General features: G+C 37.5%; 1 protein-coding gene across 1 annotated transcript in view; it reads left to right on the forward strand.

The window, feature by feature from the left end:
• Positions 1-23578, forward strand: part of NUP153 (nucleoporin 153) — a 53099-nt gene that overhangs the window by 7465 nt on the left and 22056 nt on the right. The window contains exons 2-13 of the mRNA XM_084795088.1: positions 3844-4069; positions 5910-6158; positions 7382-7521; positions 7599-7727; positions 11620-11736; positions 11838-11882; positions 11971-12024; positions 14878-15024; positions 18434-18477; positions 18853-18979; positions 21765-21902; positions 22382-22480. Of these exons, the coding sequence (XP_084651214.1) occupies positions 3844-4069; positions 5910-6158; positions 7382-7521; positions 7599-7727; positions 11620-11736; positions 11838-11882; positions 11971-12024; positions 14878-15024; positions 18434-18477; positions 18853-18979; positions 21765-21902; positions 22382-22480 (1515 nt within the window). The remainder of the gene's footprint in view (positions 1-3843; positions 4070-5909; positions 6159-7381; positions 7522-7598; positions 7728-11619; positions 11737-11837; positions 11883-11970; positions 12025-14877; positions 15025-18433; positions 18478-18852; positions 18980-21764; positions 21903-22381; positions 22481-23578) is intronic.

Here is a 23578-nt window from a genome sequence, read left to right on the forward strand (position 1 = left end):
ACCTTGTCGAACAGGCTGGCCTTGAACTCACAGAGATCCACGAGCCTCTGCCTCCTGAGTGCTGGGATTATAGACGTGCCACCCACCGCACTTGGCTTACTGTGTTTTATTTTTTGAAACTTACTTTATTTTATGTGTATGGGTGGTGGTTTGTTTTAGTTTTAGAGTGGTGGTGATCTAGTTTTGTTTTGTTTTTGAATTAAAATTTAAAGCATTCCCACATTGTAGCCTTCTTTCTTGGGAAACTTTCTCAGTGAGAACATGAGAAGTTTCCTCTTTCCTAGCTCCCTTTTCTAAAAAACGATTTATTTATTTTTATTGTATGCACAATGATGTATGCACAATGGTGTTTTGCTGCTTGTGTGTGTGTGTGTGATGGTATTAGATCCCCTGAAACTGGAGTCACAGACAGCTGGGAGCTGTCACGTGGGTGCTGGGAATGGAACCGCATCCTTTGGAAGAGCAGCCAGTGTTCTGGAGTACTGGCTGTGCCAACTCTCCAGGCCCCACCCCCACCCCTTTCTCCTAGGGTCTTAAGTAGATTAGGCTAACCTCTCATTCCTGATCTTCATTCTGCATGTGTGTCTGTGTGTGCTGCTCTTGAAGGACTTCACCTGACATACATAGAAGTGAGTGATTGCTCTAGGTTGGAAGTTTCAGAGAAGTTCTGAAGGAAAACTTTCATTCTTGTTTAGTGTAGAAGTTGATTTTGTAAAGTAGGATTTAAGAATTTACACGAACCCTTTCTTTTGCATCGCCTTTGTGTGGTAATTTTTTAATTTTCATTTTCGTTTTGTTTTGTAATTTTAAAGCTTTTTTAAATTTAAAATTCTAAAGCATCCCCACACGATCGCCTTTTCTTCCCTTCACGATTGGATTACTAGTGTGTACCACCCTGTCCAGCTTGTAAAGCATTCTTCCATTAAGTTTGATCCATTTCTGTGAAGACCTGAAGAACTCTTATTGGCATGGAATCTTCTGCCATAAGAACATTTTTTTCTCTCTTCTGGTTCCTTTTCCCCCTCTCTGACTCCTTGAGGGTCTCATGGAACCTAAGCTGGAGTCTAATTCTTGAAGGTTTTTTTTGAGCTGGGGGGGGGGGTTGGAGAGACAGACCAGAGATCCACCTGCCTCCAGTGCAGGGATTAAAGGCGTGTACCACCATGCCTGGCAACTTAATTCCTGACCATTATTCTCAATTTTTCATTAGTAGCTGACAACCGATGTTTAGGTTTTTGAAATATACATTTTGAGATGTGATTTTATTTGCATAGTATAGGGGGGCTTTTTCTTGAAATGTATCTTAATTTCCTGTGGTATGTATCTGATTTCCTAATCTCTTCAACTAGAGTGGTTATCAAACTTGATTATTTATCCATCATTTGGGAGGGCTTAAACCAGCCCTGATCTAAGAGTTCACGCTTTAGTAGCATTGAAGTTGTTGCTCAACTTGTAGCTAAAGGCTGTAGTAAGAGCATGTTAGATAATGCTCACTTTTTCTTTATGACTTGCAGTCATTTAACCTAAAAGTTATGTTTGGTCACTGAAACTTTAGGGTGTTAGTTTTAATGGTGTCAGGTCAGTTTGTGTTGCACCTTTCTTTTTCATTCTTTGAGCTATTTATTGTGTGTCCCATTGGGCTGAGGACTAGATAAGCTGGTTAATTTTAGTTGAGAAAATGAAAATCGCAAGTATAGTTGTATGCAACTGACTACTCTTTGACTATCTCTTTGACTTTCAGGTTTTTTGTTTGTTTGTTTTTGAGAAAGGGTTTCTAGGGATAGCCTTGGCTGTCCTGGATCTTACTCTGTAGACCAGGCTGACCGCAATTTCAGAGATCCGCCTCTCTGCCTTCCCAGTGCTGGGGTTAAATGTGTGGGTCCAGTTGGGTCAGTTTGTTTTCTGATCTTCAAGGTACTTAATGCTACTGTATGTGATTTGGCTAAATATAATGCTGTTTCTAAGGTGTTCTATAATTGCTTTGATATTCCAAGTAGCAAAAGGAATTCCACAAAAGACTTACATCTACCTATCTACCTACCTACCTATCGATCTATCTATTGATCTATCTATTTATTTTCAAGGTAGGGTTTCTCTGTGTAACAGCACTGGCTGTTCTGGACTCAATTTGTTGATCCACCTGCCTCTGCCTCCCAGTGCTGGGATTAAACGTATACGCCACCATGCTCCTCCAGAAAAATCTTTTATCTTTTCTCTTATCAGAAAATTTAAAGCCTAGCTGTCTGGATTTGCTTCCAAAGTAGAATTACATATTATGTCTTGACTTAATTTCTTCCTTCCTTCCTTCCTTCCTTCCTTCCTTCCATCCTTCCTTCCTTCTTTCTTCTTTTTTTTTTCTTCTCCAGGACAGGGTTTCTCCATGTGTTAGCCTTGGCTGTCCTGGATTCACTTTATAGACCAGGTTGGCCTCGAACTCACAGTGACCCGCTTGCCTCTGCCTCCCGAGTTCTAGGACTAAAGGCATGGCCACCATGCCCGGTAACTTAATTTCTCTTCATATCTGTTGGGTCCCTTTTTCCTTTCTGTGATTCTCTGAAACCCAATTAATGCTGCTTTATGAGTGAAATTTATGCCTGAAATTTTGTCCCAGCTTGCTTGTGCTAGGTTTTTCCTTATTAGTAAAATTATCAGCACATGTTTCTGTGATACCTTGACGTACTTTCATGTTATTTCATTTGACTTTCATAGTCATTTCAGTAGGCAGTTGCAGGAAGGGATGTTCTTGGGGTAAATTAAAGGAAAAGGAGGTGGATATTCAAGTTCTGCTATAGGTTCCAGGATGCCATGGCTCATGCTATTACTCTGATCTGAATACACAGTCATACTTGTATCTTGGTCATGCTACTTAATGGCATTGCATGGTCTCTCTCCATTTATACCTTGGTTTTCTTATGGAACTGGAGACTTGAGTCTTGCTCTTATTATCAAACACTGTGCCATCGTGCCTTATTCTCACTACATAAAGTGATTTTGAGTATTAAATTGACCAGTATGTGGAAATTTCTTAGGAGAGTGCCTGGATTTCCACTGTAGCTGCAGAATGTCAGCTTCAGTATTACACCACATTGTGTTTTCTTTTAGAATTTGCCATGATTAAGCTAATTTCTCAGAGTTTTAAAAGGAAAGATTTCATAATATAAACATTTTACCACCAAAAAGCGGTCTTAGGTTATTTCTTGAGTTTTGACTATGTTGGACTAGTTCTTATTTCCTATTTGATGAAGGATTTCCCTTACATTCTCATTCCCTCCCTCCTCCCCCCTTGTGCTCCCCCCCTCACTCTCGCTCGCTCGCTCACTCACTCTCTCTCAGTGGGGTGGAGGTTGAGACAGGGTTTCTCTGTGTAGTCTTGGCTGTCCTGGAACTAGCTCTGAAACTCAAAAAGGTGCGTCTGCCTCTGCTAGGATTAAAGGCATATGCCATCACCACTGGCTACTCTATTTGTTTAATTATTATTTTTTAACTTTTGTAGTGCTGAAGAATCTAAACCTAGGGCCTCAAGCATGAGAGGCAAACATTCCACCAGCTGAACTATATCACTAGGTGATTTGCCTTTCTTAAAGAATGTGATAAATTAATTGTTGAAGTGGTTTATATTGGGACTTTTAATGTTCAAAGATATAGAAGGATGAAAACATTTACTGTCTCTATTACTAGATCTTGGTTAGTTGATGGTTCATTAAAAACAGTATTATGTCATAACATGAACTGAATCTTAGTAAGTTTTGTTGGAAATACTGGTGTTTTTCTTGGCCTTACTTTCTGTAAGTACTTACAAAGATAAAGGTTATAAAATAGTCCTATGTATGTTTTCTCCAACAGGGCATTCTTAGCAGGGTTACAGAATCTGTTAAGAATATTGTGCCAGGGTGGCTACAAAGATACTTCAACAAGAGCGAAAATACCTGTAGCTGTTCAGCAGATGCAGATGAAGTTCCACATTGGCCAGAAAATAGAGAAGATGAGCGAGTGATTTATGCTGATGAGGAGAACACAAACATTGATGATGGCAGAATCACCCCTGAGCCAGCAGGCAGTAACACAGAAGGTAAATAGAGTGTGTGTATTTGGTTTCAAATTATAGACTTAAATAGGTTTATGTTACTTGGCTATGGTAGTATCTAATTGACTGGTGTATAAATCCTGTATGGAACATATGGAATTGGTTCATTGAGTATGTTTCATTAGTAGTCTTTTTAAAAATTACTATTTTGTGTTTATGTGCACATGGGATAGCATGCCACAGTGTTTGAGGTGGAGATGAAAGGATACTTGTTTGGTGGAGTCCCGTTTTTCTTTTTCTCCTTTGATATGAGTTCCCAGGCATGGAACTCAAGCCACTAGGCTTGTGTAGCAGTCCCCTTTACCTGCTGATTGACCTTGCCAACCTGTGTCAGTCTTCTTTGTTCATTAAAGAAGGTTGATAGGACAGTGAAAGCTGCAATCATTGATGATCAGACTTTCAGCTTGAAGTTCTATAACCTCAGTGTTGGTTGTGTGGCTTTTGGCAAGATGGTGTGTGTATATACACCTTTGAGACCAGGTTTCTCTGTGTAGCCCTGGCTGTCCTGGAATTCACTCTGTAGACCAGACTGGCTTTGAACACAGAGATCTGCCTGCCTTTGCCCCTCAAGTGTAGGGATTAAAAGGCATGGGCAACCACTGCTGACTGAAGGTATTTTTTTTTTTTTAATGCTACAAAAATTCTCTGCATGTTCCATTATTTTGGGCGAGGGTTGAGGTGTAGACAATGAGGAAGGTTCATTGTTGATGAAATCTAGGTCCTGTGCAAGGGCGCTACTGTAGCCAGACTTTTTGGCTACTTTATTGGGTTTTTCTTACCTCCCTACACCACTCCTATTCCTTCCAACCCCTCAAAACTAGGTAGGAGAGAAAGTATAGAGTGGAAAGGGAGTGTTGATATTATTAGACTACTGTCTGATGATTATGGCCTTTGAGTTCCTTGGGCCAACTTTGATCTTTGTAGTCAGGATATGTCCAACCAGCAACAGCAATCCAGCAAACAGCAACCACACTGCCTCTTGCAGGTCTGGCATTCATTATATACCCTTTGAAGAGACCCCAGAATTCCAAACAAACTATCCTCAGCTGGTAAAACCATGCCCCTGCCAGAGCACGAGACAAATCATAGTTGGCTGCTGTGGACAGTCTGAAGCAGCCCCATATCTCACACCTGGGATTTCCCCCCCACCCCCAAAGACAGGGTCTCTCTGTGAATTTCTGGCTGTCCTGGACTCAGTTTGTAGACCAAGCTGGCCTCGAACTCACAGGGATCCACCTGCCTTTGCCTCCTGAGTGCTGGGATTAAAGATGTGCACCACCACCACCCGGCCTTTAAGAACCTATCTTAAAACATAATAAATACTATCCTTAAACAGTAAAGCTGAACCGGGCTTGGTGGCATATGCCTTTAATCCCATAATTTGGGAGGCAGAGGCAGGTGGATCACTGTGAGTTTGATGTTAGCCTGGTCCAGTCCAGAACAGCCAAAGCTACACAGAGAAACCCTGTCTCAAAACAGAACAACCAAAAACAAAAGCAAAAAAACAAAACAAAAAAAATATAAAAACAGTAAAGCTGAATACTTCACTCTTGTATCCTAACTGCTGTAACCTAGCTGGAGTAAAGATTAGCCAGTCTATTGTGTTATCTCCACTTGGAAAAAATACAAAGTTGTGAATAGATTTAGCTAGTTGGGAAAAAAAATAGTTGTGTTTTGAGTGATAAAAAGTCTATCATTAAGAAAGAATGTTACTTGTTTTGTAGTCCTAGCTGGCATTAAATGTACAAATGTGATAAAGACTGCTGCATTGTGCTAGTGAGTTGCCTTTTCTTGGTTTATTTGTAATGTTAACTATTCTTTTAAGAACCTTCAACGACCAGTACTGCTTCAAATTATCCAGATGTCTTAACAAGGCCTTCTCTTCATCGGAGCCATCTGAATTTCTCTGTGTTGGAATCCCCTTCATTGCACTGTCAGCCATCCACATCTGCTGCATTCCCAATCGGCAGTTCTGGATTTTCTCTCGTAAAGGAAATCAAAGATTCTACCTCTCAGCATGATGATGATAACATCTCAACTACCAGTGGTTTTTCTTCAAGAGCTTCTGATAAAGGTATTCTTTTTGTTTGTCTTTGAGACAAGGTTTCTCAGTGTAGCCTTGGCTGTCCTAGACTTGCTTTGTTGACCAGGCTGGCCTTGAACTCATAGAGATCTGCCTGCTTCTACCTCCCAGAGTGCTGAGATTACAGATGTGGGCTCTTGTTACTAGATAGATAGTAAGTAGTTTTGGCAGTGGGAATGAATAAATCCTCCCATCCCCCCCCCCCCCCCCAGGGTAACAGCACTGGCTGTCCTGGAACTTGCTCTGTGGTCCAGGCTGGTCTTAAACTCATGGAGATTCACCTGCCTCTGCCTCCCAAGTGCTGGGCTTAAAAGTGTACACTACCACCATCCAGCTATAAAAAAATATTTTTTTGGAGGGGAGGTTTATTTTTGAGAAAAGGTCTCACTGTTTAACCATGGCTGACCTAGAACTTGCTATGTATATGTAGACTAAGCTGTCCTTGAACTGATAGATATCCACCTGCATCTGCCTGTCAAATGTTAAGATTAAAGGAGTACATACTTATCCTAGTTTAGGTGTTTTGTTTGTTTGTTTTAAGATTTATTTTTTATTTACGTCTATATGTTTGCCTATAAGAGCTTTTGTGTACCATGGGTGCAGGTGTCCAAAAGGCTAGAGGAACACATTGGATTTCCTGGTACTGGAATTCCACATGGTTGTGGGTGGGTGCTGGGAACTAAATCCAGGTCCTTTGCAGGAGTAGTAAATGTTTTTAGTTCCTGAGCCATCTTCAGTGCTTCTTTAATATTGTTTTTTGCATGTTTGCTTGTCTTTATTTTTTTAGTGACAGGTTGTGTGTGTGTGTGTGTGTGTGTGTGTGTGTGTGTGTCTGTGTGTCTGTGTGTGTCTGTGTAGCCTACACTGTCTGGAATTCATCTGTAGAACCAGCTGGCTTCAGACTCTGTTGAGACCCACCTGCCTCAGCCTTCCAAGTGCTGGGATTAAAGACGTGTGCCACCACCACCTGGCCTTTTAAGTTTAGTTTTTTGTTATGGTTTTTCCAGACAGGGTTTCTTTGTAGTATTCGCTGTCCTGGACTCATGTAGACCAGGCTGGCCTTGAACTCACACAGTTACTGCCTCTGGCATTAAAAGTGTGTGCCACCATGCTCAGCTCTAATTTTAGTTTTAATTTTAATTTTTATTAATAAAATTTAGGGTTTAAGTTCTTAGAACTGGTACTATACTACAAATTACAAATTTTTGTTTTAGATATAGCTGTTTCAAAGAACACTTCCCTGCCACCTCTGTGGTCCCCGGAAGCAGAACGTTCTCATTCGCTCTCCCAGCACACTGCCACCAGCTCCAAAAAACCAGCGTTCAACTTGTCTGCCTTTGGAACACTTTCCACCGTGAGTACTAATTATATTTGATATAATCACAAAATTTTAAGTATTTTTGCTTATAATTTGTCACTGTTTCTGTGCAGTCACTTGGGAATTCTTCAATCCTTAAGACAAGTCAACTTGGAGATTCTCCTTTCTATCCTGGCAAAACAACATATGGTGGGGCAGCTGCTGCTGTAAGACAGAGTAAAGTACGAAATACACCTTACCAGGTTAGTTTGAATAGGAGGACTGTTCATAAATTTCCCATTGCTAGATACTAACTACTTACTTGAATCATATCAAATTTATAGAACTGTCAGACTTTTAAGAACAGTATGAAAACCTTGTAGTCGCAGTGAACATGTTGAATATTAGATTTGTGTGTTTTAAATAGTATGATAATTTTACTTAAAAAAATGAGGTAAAAATTATAAATAGTAAACTTACCTTAATTTTAGCATATTTGAATTGTGATAAAACTATTAATCACCATTGCTATACAAATGTTGAAAAAACATTTTTTATCACAACAAAACTTCCACCATAATCAGCAATTCTCTGGGAGCCACTTAATCTGTTTATATTGAGGGCTTTTTCATAATGATAAATAAATTTAGTCATAACAGTGTGTGCAGCCTTTTGAATTGGACTGACCATATTTGCACCAGTCTGACTTAGTTCCTTTTTTCTTTCTGGTATTAAGCTATAGTTTATTCTTGAAAGGATACTGGGTTATTTTCAATTTGAACATCATTTTCATCTCTCAGACATATAGTCAGGAGCTAGATTGCTCATCACACGGTTAAGTATATAATAAACAAGACAGGTGTTTCTGCAGTCAGTACCAGCTGGTTACCTATAATATTAATGCTAATACAGGTGCTTGCTCAGTGTTTTTGTTTCATCCTTCAGATTGGTTTTATTTTTAGCCATTCTATCAAGAATACATACAGTGGTAATTTCAACTTGTGAGTTTTAACTGGCTTGTCCTCAATCACTAATGCTGTTAAATGAATGCCTTTTCTATGCATTTATGTTTTAGAAGTATTTTTTATTTTTATAAATCTTGTTCAATATAAAATTGGATTATATGAATTTTGAGGGCTTTTTTTTTTCCTTTTTCTTTGTGCGACCTAATTACTTTTTAAATGAGATGTGTGTTTTATAGGTGACAACTAGTTAGCATATTTTATATTTCTATTTTATGTTTTTGGCATCTTATAAGACATCCTTTTTTAACCCAATGTCACAGTAGTTTTATATACATTTTATTATTTTCTGTCATTTATTTTGTGTTAGTATGAGGTATATGTCCACATTGACCTGTTTTACATTTAAGCATTTATTTTAAGAACCATTTGTTGAAGACTATTGTTTCTCCACTGTGTTAATTGCATGGGGGCTGTTTCATGACTTTTTTTTCCTGCATATCCCATTGTCTGTCCTTATGCTGGTACTTCCCTCATGATAGCTTTTGACTTACAGTAAGTCTTGAAATTGGTAATGGCATTTTCCTAATTTGCTTTGATACAACTCTTTCTCAGGTCCTTTTGGTCCTTGAACTGAGGATTGTGAACATGTTAGGCACTTACTCTGTAGTTTTTTTGTTTTTTTGTTTTTTTGTTAATATTTTTTTTATTCAATACAAATTGAGAACATGTTGATTTTTGCAGTGCAGTGGCTATCTGGATTTTGATTGTTATTACATTTAGTATACAGATCAAATTGAGGAAATTTTATATGACAAAGTAAGTCTTCCAATCTAATAATATGGTATATCTCTTCATTTATTTGGATGATTTTAAGATTTCTTTTATGGCTGCTTTGTAGCTATGTGGACCTTGGACATGTTTTGTTAGATTTATTTCTTGTGGCTGGATATTGCTCAAGAATAGATAGAATTATTTGTTTAGATATGTAATTCAGTTGAAATATCTCCCAGCCAAGAAACGTGGTTAATTGTATCAAACATGTAAGAAAGAAATGAATACTGATTTCACAGTTTCATGTTGTAAAAGAGGAGAGAACTTTCTATAAAATATTTATGAGAAGCTGGGCATGGTGGTGCAGAACTGTAATCACAGCACTTGGGAAGCAGAGGCAGGCAGATTTCTGTGAGTTCAAGGCTAGCCTGGTCTATAAAGCCAGTCCAATACAGCCAAGGCTACACAGAAACCCTGTCTTGGTAACAAACGAAAAGCAAAACAAATATTTATGAGACCAGCAGAGATGTTGCAAGAAAGCCCCAAGCCAACATTTCTCATTAATAGTAGGCGTCTTTTCACCAGATATATATGTAAGTTAATCCAAATCCTTTCTTATGGTCAGTACTTGAAAATGAATGTAATCTATCCTTTTCAGAACAGATAGAAAAACCACAAAACATTTTATAAAACTTCTTCATACTTGATAGAATTTTCATCTACTAGATAACCTCACCTGATAGATATCACACATCTATATAATCTGTATAAATTTTCAAGCAGCATCTGACTTTCTGTTGAAAGGCTGAATGATGTCTGTCTGATATTAGGAAAAGAATATGGTTACCTCACAGCTGCCCTGCTTAACATCAGGATGCAGTTTCTAGTCAGCACAAAAGGTATAAAAATGGTATACCAAGCATACATACTGGGAAAGAAACACAACAGTATTTCTTCTCAAGGACAGTGTGGTTACTTTTCTCCCCAAAGCTACCATAACTAAGCTTAGCAAGGACATAAGCTAGAAGTCTAATATGTAAAGGTACTCATGTATATTAGCAGAGTTAGAAATTGAACAGCTTTTAACGAAGTATCATTTTGTGCTTTGTGGCAGTATTTTTCTGAGGAGGGAGCTGTATGAGCTATGTTCCTTATCTGGAAGCTAGAAAGGCCTATTACAAATAGGAATTGAGCTTATTGAACAGATAAGATTGTTTAGACTGTTTATAGCTAACAAATGGCACAAAATACTTATGTGTAAATCTAGGGATAGTGCATGTTCTAGATCTTTGTGCTGACTACTATAGAATGTGAAAGAAATTGCTGTACAAATTTTACTTATTTGCAATTTGGTATAGCATTTTTATTTTATAACACTATCAGAGACTATGGAAGCTTTTTGGGGAAAGCAAGCAGAGAAAACACTAAAATGAGTATATGAAATTTCAGTTTATTTTAGGGTGACATTTGGTTTTCTGATGGAGATTCTTATTAATTAAAAGTATCCTATTTCTGACTGTTTATAAGAGCTGTGTTTTTTGTTTGTTTTTATATTTTTGAGCAAGGGCTTCTCTGTATAGCCCTGGATGTCTTGGAACTTGCTCTGTAGACCAGGCTGGCCTTAAACTCAGAGATATTTCTGCTTCTGCCTCCTGAGTGCTGGGGTTAAAGGTGTGCGCTACTGCTTCCTGGCTGAGATCTGTTTTGTTAAAAGCAGAAAGGCTAATTGGGTCTTGGGAGTTAACACCAGGTGGCTTATTGCAAAGCGGAAACTGGATTATACTATGCTCGTTAAACTTGATAGTTAAAAGTTGAGCATGTTAGAAGTTAAGGTGGCCAACGCTGGTGGCTCACGCCTCTAATCCCAGCACTTGGGAGGCAGAGGCAGGTGAATTGCTGTGAGTTCTAGCCCAGCCTGATCTACACACTGAGTCTATGACAGCCAAGGCTACACAGAGAAACCTTGTGTCAAAGAAAAGAAAAAAAGTTAAGGTGATACAAATCTACAAGCAGTTTGTAGCATAGTCTCTGTCCTGCTATCATTTCCCTTTCATTTAGGACATTACACCTTTTTTAGTGCCAGATATGCTGTGTATCCTTAGAATCGTTGTCAATATAGACTTCCAAATACTTAACAGTGTAATCTGATGAGTTGTTACTGATTCGTTCTGGTCATGGTGTATATTCACAGCAATACAACTCCAAAACAGGTGCATTTTGTTTTTTCACTTCTGATTATTAAAAGTAATTCCAGAATTAGATTGTAATAATCATGTAGCCTATGTCCTCTCAGATAAGCCACTGTAAATATATCTTATTTTATTTTTGGGTATGTTTTGTTTGTTTTACATACCTTTTGTTTGAAATGTGTATCCTGGACTATATGTTGCAGCAAGTAACACAGACTTTTATTTTCTAGGCACCAGTTAGAAGACAGATGAAAGCTAAGCAGCTCAGTGCACAGTCTTATGGCGTGACCAGTTCAACAGCACGGCGGATATTGCAGTCATTAGAGAAGATGTCAAGTCCTCTTGCGGTAAAAGTTTGAAATCATAGTGAAATGTAGTAATGCAGCAGAATTTGAATTTAGTGAATCTTAATTTTCATTAACATTTTTTGTTATTGTAATGTTAACAGGATGCGAAAAGAATTCCATCTGCTGTTTCTTCTACTCTGAATTCTGTACGTTAACTTTTAAATCTTACATGATATGTTAGTTGTTTTTCTGTTTCCTACCTATTCTAACACCATTTCTTTTTTCTTTTTCTAGCCTCTTGATAGGAGTGGGATAGATAGCACAGCTTTTCAGGCCAAAAAAGAAAAGGTAAGCTATATAGAGCGTCTTTGTTACTAGTTAGTTAGCAGCGTTGTTGTATTTACAGTTAATGAGTAAATAGATGGGCAGTCAACAGGGAATATGCTTGAAAAAGGAGCTATTTTTACCTCTGGCATTGCAGCTTTTCTGACAGCCTTGGGATGAGCAGCATAGGAAGCACATTCAGTATTTTGTGCTTGTTTTTCTACTCTCATGGTCATGACAATTTTTATGGCTTACTTTTAACTACAGGTAGATAAAGCTAGGAGTGAAACAGTCTCAATTTTTGGTCATTAGAAGTGCAGCAAACTCATTAAAATAGTCATTTTATCCAGAATATCAAATCTTGTGTATAATAGAGTTTTGTTCTTATTTATTTAATTTATTGGGTTTTTTCCTTTTTTTTTTTTTTTTTTTTTCCTTTTCTTTTTCAAGGCAGAGTTTCTTTATATAGCCCTGACTTTCCTGGAACTAGTTCTGTAGAGCAGGCTGGCCCTGAACACAGAGCTGTCCCTGCCTCTGCCTCCCAAGTGCTGGGATTAAAGGCGTCATTGCCAGCACTGCCTGGCCTGAGCTCCTTTTTTGATACCTATTTTATCAGCTGAAATATTAGTTGAGGATATTGGAGCTAATAAAATATACAATGTAAAAAGTCTTGATACCTTCTATTGTAATTTCTGTGGACTAACTAGGTTTTGAGATTATTGTAATGAGGCAGATTAGTGCATGGTAATGGTGTTGAAGATATGTTCCCTGTGTTGTTGATGGTTATTTGTGTTCCAGGGAAAATAGATTCCTGCATCCTTACTTACAAAAGAATTTATTTTAACATTAAGCTTTCTAAAAGTAATTACTGAAATTGTAATTATGTGAATTACTTGTAGAGATTAAATTAAATGTTGCTACATCATTAAATTCTTAGTAAATGTGCAGAGAAGAAAGCTAAAGTTTTTTTTTTTCCTTCCAAGTTTGAGTTTCTAGGGTTAGTAAGATATTTGTAGTTAGGTAAGAATACTCCACTATGAACCACTGTCATGGTGTTAATTTAAAATGTTAACTTTTGGGTCTGGAAAGATGGCTCAGCCAAAGAACCCAGGTCCAACTCCCAGCAACCACGTGGCAGCTCACAACTATCTGTAGCTCCAAGATCGGATACCCTCACACATACATGCAGGCAAAGCACCAGTGCACGCTAAAAATAAATAAATAAATAAATAAGTGAATGAATAAATAGATGTTAATTATATAATTAAAATACTTTAAATAGTTTAATATAGTTTAAAAATTTAGGATTTGCTGGAAATTAAAAAGCTAGAGTACAGTATTATTCATGTGTCACATGTAACAGATGTCCTCATTGAGTTAAGGAGCTCTACAGAAAGCTTTGATGCGGAAACCAGCAATGTTGGCATCTGTAGCTGAGTGAATGGACTGTTCATCGCATGACAGTTTATGGACATAGTGGATGTTTGTGACTTTATAATAATCTCATACCAGCAAGATTTTTACAATCTTTCAGTGTAGCAGAGGACTAGTAGGAAAACACCTGGGTACTTAGACCCTGAAACCAGTCCATGTCTCAGTCTAGAAGTCTTTATATATGGCCATATCAGTTTGATTCCACAGTATAAGGCCTTTATTTTCTTTCTTTCTTTCTTTTTTTGTTTTCATTTGTTTTTAAAAGAATGGTAAACTACTCTGGAGAATAATTGGTATATATATTTAGGAATTTGAAAAAAAAATGTTTTTCAAGACAGGGTTCTCTATGTAGCCTTGCCTGTCCTGGACTCACTTTGTAGACTAGGTTAGCCTCCAACTCACAGAGACTTGCCTGCCTCTGCCTACCCTAGTGCTGGGATTACAGCGTGCATCACTGTACCTGGCTTTAAATTTTAATAAATGGTTTTATTTGCATCTATTTTTCTGCATGTATTTGTGTGTTCCATGTACATGCCTAGTACCTTTGGAGGCCAGAAGAGGGTCTCAGATCCCTGGGAACTGGAGGCATACCCAGCTGCCACATAGGTGCTGGGTACTGAACCCAGTCCTCTGCAGAGAAGCAAGTACTTTTAACCACTTGTCATCTTTAATAGCCCCTATTAAAAAATCTTAGTTCTTTTTATTTTTATATTTTTAAAAAAGATTTATTACATATACAGTATATTGCTTCTATGTATACTTGCACTCCAGCAGAGAGTACCAGATCTCATTATAAATGGTTGTGAGTCACCATGTGGTTCCTGGAAATTGAACTCATGGCTTTTGGAAGAACAGACAGTGCTCTTAACCTCTCAGCCATCTCTCTAGTGTTCCCCCTGCATCCCCCCCCCCCTTTTTTTTTTATCTGAGACAGGAAACAGGGCTTCTCTGTGTAGCCTTAGCTGTCCTGGACCCATACTGTTGGCCAGGCTGACCTTGAATTCACAGAGATCCACCTGCCTCTGTCTCCCAAGGGCTGAGATTAATGGCATGTGCCACCGTGCCCAGCTACCATCTTAAATTCTGGATGAAAAAAAAAAAAATGAACAGTGGCTTGGGAAGATGGAGAAAAATAAGTTTTAACCATATTCAAATTCATGTTGTTTAAAGTTGTAATTGTTTAGTTGTCTTGAATATTGTATAATCTCATGTTGTATAGGAATACATGTTCTTGTGTGGTATGGAATCTGAGGTAACATGTCAGCTTATTTGTCTGCAGAATAGTTTAAAATTAGATTAAATATCTTTGGTTTGTCAGTTTTTTTATTTATTTGCATTTGCCTATTTCTCTAGGAAATGGTCTTTAGGTCACGTTAGCTATGTAACTTTTAGATATGCCACTGATAAATAAAAATGTGTTTCTGATTTCTGTTTTCTTACAAGGTGGACTCTCAGTATCCCCCTGTTCAGAGACTTATGACCCCAAAGCCAGTTTCCATAGCAACAAATAGAACTGTCTATTTTAAACCATCTCTGATCCCATCTGGTGACTTAAGGAAGACTAATCAAAGGATAGATAAAAAGAACAGTGTGAGTTTGTTTGTTTATTCTGTTTCCTTAAAACAGTGTCTTGCTATGTAGCTATGGCTAGTCTGGAACTCAGTAGATAACTGGTCTGTCTTCATGTTCATGTCAGTTATATTGTTTCTGCCTTTCAAGTGCTGGATTATAGGTATGCACCCACCATCAGATCTGTCTGAATGTATTTATTTTTACCAGTTCATTTTCTTCTTGAACCAGACTTTGAATATTGGCTGGAGTGAATAAAGAAAAAGAAAAAAGTAAAACAGAGGACCTCTGCTGGTGTAGTCTAGTAATTGTATGATGTGTGATGCCTGTGAACTAGTGAAGAGTTAGAGTTGATATGCCTTTAAAATAGCTGTTACCTTGATCAAGCCCTAAATTTGTGTGAATGAATTTTATATGTTCATTGCCTAGATAAATTTTGTTAGATTTACTTATCTATGAGTCTTATTTGTGTGGCTGAATTCTAAAAGGTTTCAAATGTCATATTTTTTTAGTGAAGTAATTTTTTCTATATTAATTCATCTTTTATTTTTTTATTTTTTTTTTAAATTTTAGACTAGCCTCATGTTCCCTGGGACTGGGTAGATATTAACTCTCTGACCTATCCTTATCACTTCCCAGCCCCCATCCCAGGAGCCATATGCTTTAATCATTCTATCTGGGCTACTTTCCATCCATAATCAAAATACTTGCTAATTTTTTTTTTTTTTTTTTTTTTTTTGGCTAAATGTTCTTAATCAGGGCTGCTTTCCTCCATCCACGCTGATCTAGTCATGTGCTTCTCTCCACACTGACCCATCGTCTATTAACTCATCTTAAAAAGAAAATATTTAATTTTTTTGAGACAAGATTTCACTGTGTAGCATTAACTGTCTTGGACTCGCTTTGTGGACTAGGCTCACCTGCCTTTGCCTCCTGAGTGCTGGGATTACAGGCATATGCCACCAAGCCAGCTTTAGTTTAGAAGCTGGGATCCAAACAAAGTTCAGATACTGTTTTTCATATTTTTCCCTAGGCCACATAAAAGTTTATATTTTGAGATTTTTATATACCATAACATGAACTATTTGATGTTTATCTCTTAGTGGTTTTAACATCCACATGGTGTTGAGTGATTACTATGTCAAGTTTAGAACATTTTCATCACCATTTTGCTCCTAAAGTTTTTTTGAACGATTTATTTATATATGTATTGTGTTTTAACCCGCATGTACACCTGAATGCCAGAAGAGGGCACCAACCTCATTATAGATCTCACTATAGATTATAGATGATTGTGAGCTGCCATGTGATTGCTGGGAACTGAACCCAGCACCTTTGGAAGAACAGCCTTAACCTTTGAGCCATCTCTTCAGGCCCTTTCATAAAGTTTTTAACACTTGACTTTGTTCTCAGGGCTCATATGTAATTGTACCAGATAAGAATATTTTATTGTTTTTAAAGGCAGAACATTATTTTATAAAATGGATTTATGAAACTTTGTTTATCTATTACTTAGTTGGGGGATGTTTGGGTTATTTTCGCTGTCTAATGTATGATGCTGCTCTAGACATTTATGTAGGCTTACTTTTATCGGTGTGAGTTTTCATTTTTCTTAGGTCTTTGCTTAAAAGTGAAATTAGTAGGCATGTTTGTATTTGAAGAGTCAAGGCCAGTTGTCATATAAAATGTCTCATATTCTGAGTTTATCTTATGTCATTTTAAAGTGAGTTTATGTATCATTTTACTGTTTGTGCTTATACTTGTTTTCAATCTCAAAATAGCTCAGTTTCTTGAAAAGCTTTACATTTGGTAGACTACTGTAGTGACTACTTGTGTAGCCTATCTTAGTTTATTAGTCATTAACGTTTTGTCATATTAGGATTTGTTTTTTTGAACCTTCAGGTTTTCAAGACTAAAATACTTGGTTGTTGTTATTATTTGTACTTAGTTAAGCCTAGGTGCTTAGGCTTGTGAGGCAAGTGCTCTACCATAGAACTGTGTCTTAGCTTGTAAGAAAAAGTATCAGTATTTTACTATATTTGCTTTCCCCACTTCTGTTTATTCTACAAATTAGGGCTCCCTCGATGTAATATATAATAATGTTCAAACCCAAGAACGGAATGTTGGTGCAACCCACATCTACAGATTTTATTTAAATGTCTCAAAAATCACAAAACAGAGATGTCCCAAGATTGTGACTTATAATTGTTGTCATATGTTGTCTCTGTAAACAGAATATTTTTGAAAAGCATAAGTCAGTTACTGTGCAGTGTCCAGCAATATGAGATTGTCCCAGGTAGTTCTAGATTCTAGTTTTTTGTTTTTGTTAATTATTGTGGAGGAGAACTGAGCTCTTCTAAGTGCTTAGGTGTAAGCTATGATCTTTGTTGTTGTTTTGAAGACAGGGCTTTTCTGTGTAGCCCTGTCTGTGAGCCCTAAGCTCACTCTGTAGACTAGGCTAGTACACAGAGATGTGTCTGCCCCTGCTGGCACTAAAGGTGCTGCACACTGCCCAGCTGCCTCATCATTTTGAACATTCATATTTTATATTGCAAAGTAATTTAGATTCTTGTACGTTTCTGGGTCCCATCCCATCCTGTTCTCCTCCTCATGCCCCTATAAGTGGCCATTTCTACAGGACGCCTTAGTTGTTTTCAGTTGGAGTACTTCACATTTCAGATTTTTGTCCTTGTAAAATTGCCTATCTTTTAGTATCGCAAAAAGGGAAGTTATCCCTCAAAAGTCAGTGTTTTGGTAAATATATGATTAGTGACATTTTTTATATATGCTTATATTACAGTGCACAATACAGTTGTAACTCTTTAGTATTCAAAAGCAATGTCTAAATTACATATTCCAGGGTTTGTTAAGAAAAATCAAATTTCTAATTCTCAATATTAAAATTTATAGGTAAAATGCTGTTATTAAGAGAAATTTGAAGCTGGGCATGGTGGCACATCCCTTAAATCCCAGCAGAGGCAGGCAGATATCTGTGTAGACTAGCCTAGTCTACAGAGTAAGCCTAGGGCAGAGGCAGGCGGGATCTCTGTGAGTTTGAGGTCAGCCTGGTCAACATAGTGAGTCCAGGATTGCCAAGGCTGCACAGAGAAACCCTGTCTTGAAAAACTAAAAAAAAAAAAAAAAGGAGAATTTGAGCTATGGATGTAACTTTCAGTGGTAGAATTACTTGCCTTGCATGTATGTGTTAAGGCTGAATCAATCCCAGCCAAAAAAGAAGAAGAAGAAAAAAATCTAAGTTAGATATGCTCATTCCTGTAATCCCAGCACTTGGTAGGTGGAGGCAACAGGATCTGGAATTCAGGTCCAGTTTCAGCTACATACTGAGTTTGAGGCACACCTTTTATTACTATCTACTCCCACAAATACTTGTTTTTTTAAAAAGTGAAATCCTTATACTTTTTTCTTCCAGACTGTAAATGAAAAAATCTCAAGACAAAATAGAGAGCCAGAAAGGTAATGCCATTTCATATCCTGCAACTCAATTTCTTTATATTTAATTTGTAAGGTTCATATTTATAATAGCATTGAAGATGGTGAAAATTAAAAAGTACATTTAGGGAGGACAGTGAGATGGCTTGAAAACCTGTGTTTAATTCTTAGAACCCACATAATGGAAGGAGAGAGTTGACTTTCAAGAGCTGTCCCATTAACCTTACAAAGCTGTCTATGTTATGATCATATATGCTCACACGTGTGTGCAGACATACATGTAATATTAAAAGTGTATTTGGCTTGCCATCGATTGTCTTTTAGATGCTCTGGTGTTTGAATATTCATTTAGCAATTTCTGGGACAAAATAATAATATCAATTTCTTTTTATTTGCTAGTGGCTTTTCATACCCCAATTTCAGCACTCCTGCAGCCAATGGTTTATCTTCTGGAGTAGGTAGTGGAGGTGGCAAGATGAGAAGAGAGAGAACACGCTTTGTTGCTTCTAAACCCCCAGAGGAGGAGGTAGGCTCATATTTTATAGAACTTTGAAATGGTAGTGGTGAAGTGAGACCTACAGGAATGGGGCTTGAGTGATAATTTTCATTTGGAGTGAATTGACACCTGTTAAAACCATCCTTTTAGACTGTGTGGGTCCAAAACCTAACCTAGAAGCCTCAACTTTATGACTTGTATAAAATAACTGTAAAAAATTTTCAAAAAAATGTGTGGTATTCTTGATTGAATTTATTTGATTTTTCTGGTTACTGCTTTAGGTTTTTGCTTGGTTTTCAAATGTACATATGATGAACACTGTGCATGTGTGTTAGCCTTCCCCATTTCTCTTGTTCACCCCCTTCTCTCTCCGTGTGTATGGAACAATGGGCTTTAAATTTCTCTGCTATTTATTTATCCTTCGTGCAGATTTACTACAATTAATCCATTCTCTCATCAGGGTACATTTGGGCTGATTCCCAGTATGTGCTAAGGTGAATATTTATATACTTCTCCTTTGCCATGTGCAGTTTGGTCTGGAGGATTTTTAGCTAGAATGGGATTGTTGGACTTCAGGGGTTGACACATCTTTCAATGTGTTTAACTGCTGTTTATTTCTCCTCATAACCCTTCACCTGATCAGAGGTGGATCTTTATTTTTTTTTTCTTTATTAGCACTTGGTTTTGTTTTGGCCTGTTGCCAGTGTAATAGTTATAAAACATGTTATTGGGGTTTTACTTGTGTTTTCTTGTTTACTGGGAAGGAGGAGACTTTTATATGTGTTTTGTGACCATTTAGGTTTTCTTTTGTTCATTATTTTCCTGTGAGATTGATTAGGACTGGTGAGGTTGCTCAGTGGTTGGAAGTGCCTGCTGCTAAATCTGGTGACCTGAGTTCCACCCCTGGATGGACTTACATACATCGTAGAAGAAAAAAAAATCTGACTTTTGTGGGTTGTGGTTTAACTACCACATGTACTCTATGGCGCATGTGTGTATGCACATGTGTGGGGACGTACATAATTAAAATTAATTTTAAAAACTAATCTTTAGGTATTGCTTGGATATAGACATAATTTAAATTAAAGATTGCTTAAGTTGATTGTCTAGAGTTTGTTCATTATTTAACTTGTTTCTGGGTTGGAACAGCTCTTGTTTCAGTCTTTTAAAAAGTAATTTCAACCAAGCTAAATCAATTTAAGGCCCTTACCACCCTCTAAAATGTTCAACATACTTGCTCATTTAAACTTTAGAACATAGGGCTTTAAAATTTTTTACATGTGTCGGTGTTTTGACTGCATGTTCAGTCCTTGCACATGTGCATGCAGTGCCCATGGAGGCCAGAAGAGGGCATCAGATTCCTTGGAACTGGAGCCATGGATAGATGTGAGCCACCTTCTGAGTGTTGGGAATTGAACCCAGGCCCCCTGGAACAGCAGCCAGTGCTTTTAACAACTGGGCCATCTCTCAAACCCCTACGAATATAATGCTTTGACTTACTTGTTTCTAATTAAAGTTTCTCAGTATGGTTATTCGCCTAGTAGTGTTCTAGGAATATATTTTAAAGTTTAAAATATATATTGCATTATTGGTAAAAAAATTTTTTTTCCTGGTATATGTGACTGTGGGCACATGTGTGCTAGGGTACATGTGTGGAGGCCACGGGACAACTTCAGACATTGATCTTGGCTTTCACTGTTTGAGGCAGGATCTATTTATTGTTCACAGTTGTGCATGCTAGGTTAGCTGGCCGGCAAAGCTGTGGAAATTTACATCTCTGCCTTCCATTTTATCATGGGAGCAGTGGGATTACAGGTGTTCACCTGCCTCTGACTTTATCAATTCAGGTCCTCACACTGGTCAAAAAAGTGCTTTTTCCCCCACTGAATCACCTCCCCACCTGAGTTTATGTTTGGTTTGAAGTTGTATTTAGCATCTGTTGGTATTTGTAGATTGTTGTGAGAGTGATAGTTTTTTCACCCTGATTTTTTTTTTCCTGGTTAGTTTTGTAGTTATGCCTCTTGAGCACAAGAATGAAAACTTTGGCAGTTTTGCTTCTGTCATATCTTGCCCTGACAGGGGAGCTTCAATTATGCTAAGGGCTTTGGCTCATTTGCTGGTCTAGAGGTTATTTGCTTGTCACTGGAGTGTTGTAAAAGGACAGCGTGTCCCTGGCTGTTTGAATGAAAACTTGAGCTCTGAATGCCCTTTGATCAAAGAATATGTATAATTTGTAGCTTTTATATCATACTGATTTGCTTCTTAAAAAAGATTTTATATGTTTGTGTGCGAGGTGTGTTTAAGTGGTTGTACTCCCTGGACCATGTGTAGCTTAGTTTCATAGTGTAACTATAAATTTGATACAGAGGAAGACATTTACCATCATTTAAAAAATATGATGATGATGGTGTGTGTGTGTGCATATGCACATGCACGCACACATGCGCACCCATCATGGTGCCTGTGTAGAATTTAGAGGACCAGTTTTAGGAGACAGTTCTCCTCTTCCACTTTGAATTCTAGGGATAGAACCCAGGTTGTCAAACTTCCATAGTAAGCGGTTTTACCTATTCAGCTCCCTTTTCATTTTTATAAGATTGAAAATTTGTGCTGAAGTTAAGTTACATGCAGTTGGTGGCACAACTGGGAATTTAAGCCTGTAGGTTTTTAATTTTAAGAGCTCTTGTTAATTTTGCATGGGGCCTCCTTTTTTACTGTTTAACTTGATCATATAGCTATATCAGCTCTCCTTGAAAATAGTAGATAAAAGCCTGACATGAAAGATGACATCATTACAAAATATGCTGTGTTTTAGGAAGTCGAAGCGCCGGTGTTACCGCAAATCTCTCTACCAATCAGCAGTTCCTCACTGCCTACCTTCAGTTTTAGTTCTTCAGTGATCTCAGCTTCCTCTCCAACACCAGTCAGCCCTTCTCAGCCATTACCAAACAAGGTATAGAACCACTATATAAGTGAGGTGATTTCTGTTCTTACTCTTTTTAATTCAGTTTTTTAAAGTGTCTTTTTTACTATAAAAATTAACTCAAAGTAAGAAGAGAAAAATGGGAAATATATTGGGAATTTGGTGCTAGGAATTGATTCTCATGTTGGGGAAGTAACCCCTGCTGAAGTATAAATGATGTTTTATTATTTTTTAAAATTTATAAATATATACAGTACAAGTACTCAAATCGCATATAGTCTGCACTAGACCAAAGTAAGAAAGTTGTTCTCCAAACAGTATTTCCAGTTCAGGAAAAAGTAGTCTCTAGTCAGTGTTTTGTTTTAAGAAGTGAAAGTGGTTTTTAGATTTAAATGCATGGGAAAAGAGTGCTTTTGTTTCTTTGAAGTAATCTTCTTAGAGTCTATTTTTTCATTCATTCTTCTAAATAGCTTCTTTTGTGTCATTTCTCAATATTCTGGAAAACACAGGTACAGATGAGTTCTCTGGGCAGCATGGGCAGTCCTGTGTTCACATTCTCATCTCCCATTGTAAAGTCTACGCAGGCAGATGTGCTACCTCCAGCATCTGTAAGTACCAAACAAGGACAGTTCATGGTTGATTTCATAGCCAGTGTAGTTTTCAAAAAACTAAACCTAGGATTTCATTGGTAGTAAAACACTTCCTCCAAGTTAAAAAAAACTTTAGTGTATAAGAAACAAATGTTGATATGTTTGTGTGCATCTTTTTCTGCGTCATTTGGGCAGTTAAAAATGAAGATACTTTGATTTCATTAGTACTTGTCCAGTTATCTTCTAAGAAGAACATTCACTTGTGCCTATTTATATTCTAGAAATTTAATCTGTCTGTCTGTCTGTCTGTCTGTCTGTCGGTTGGTCGGTCTGTCTGTCTGTCTGTCTGTCTGGTCCAGTCTATATTCAGGGTTCCCTCATGACTTTAGACTGTTCTATGTCTGTAGATTAGATGAAAAGACCGTGGCAGCTATATCTATAATATCTTTAATCACTTTAAAGCTTGAATAGATTTGTTTGGGGAATTATTACACAATATGTATTTGTTTCCTTGTACCTCCCCCCCCCCCCCCCCAAAGACAGAGTTTCTCTGTGTAGCCTTGGCTGTCTGCCTGCCTCCTCAATGCTGGGATTAAGGCATGTACCACCATACCTTGCTTATATGTGTCATCTTTATATGTTGATATTAGGTTTTTTGTTGTTGTTTTTTTGTTTGTTTGTTTGTTTGTTTTGAGGCAAGGTCTTCCTGGCTGGCCTGGAGTATATTATGTAGGCTAGGCTAGCCTTGAACTCACAAAGACCCACCTACCTTTGCTTCTGGAGTGCTGGGGTTGGGCCACAGCTGGCTTGTTTTTTTTTTTTTTTGTTTTTTTTTGTTTTTTGTACCTCTGAAGTCCATTTCTTGTCCCCCAAACCTCAGGTTAATAAGATGGTGTTCAGAAGTTCAAAAGCTGGGTATTAGAGTCTTGTGAATATTTTATGTAATTCTTTGAAAGAAAAATGTATAAAGAATTAAAAATGCTACCAAACTTACATGCCATGCTGTTTTCCATTCATTTTATAGTTTTTCAAGATAGAATCTGGCTAAGTTGCCTAGGCTGATTTCTTTTTTCTTTTTCTATTATCCCCGTAGCCTTGGCTGTCCTGGACTTGCTT

The sequence above is a fragment of the Acomys minous genome, assembly GCF_964271855.1.
Source record: "Acomys minous genome assembly, chromosome: 9".
Classification (NCBI taxonomy): Eukaryota; Metazoa; Chordata; class Mammalia; order Rodentia; family Muridae; genus Acomys; species Acomys minous.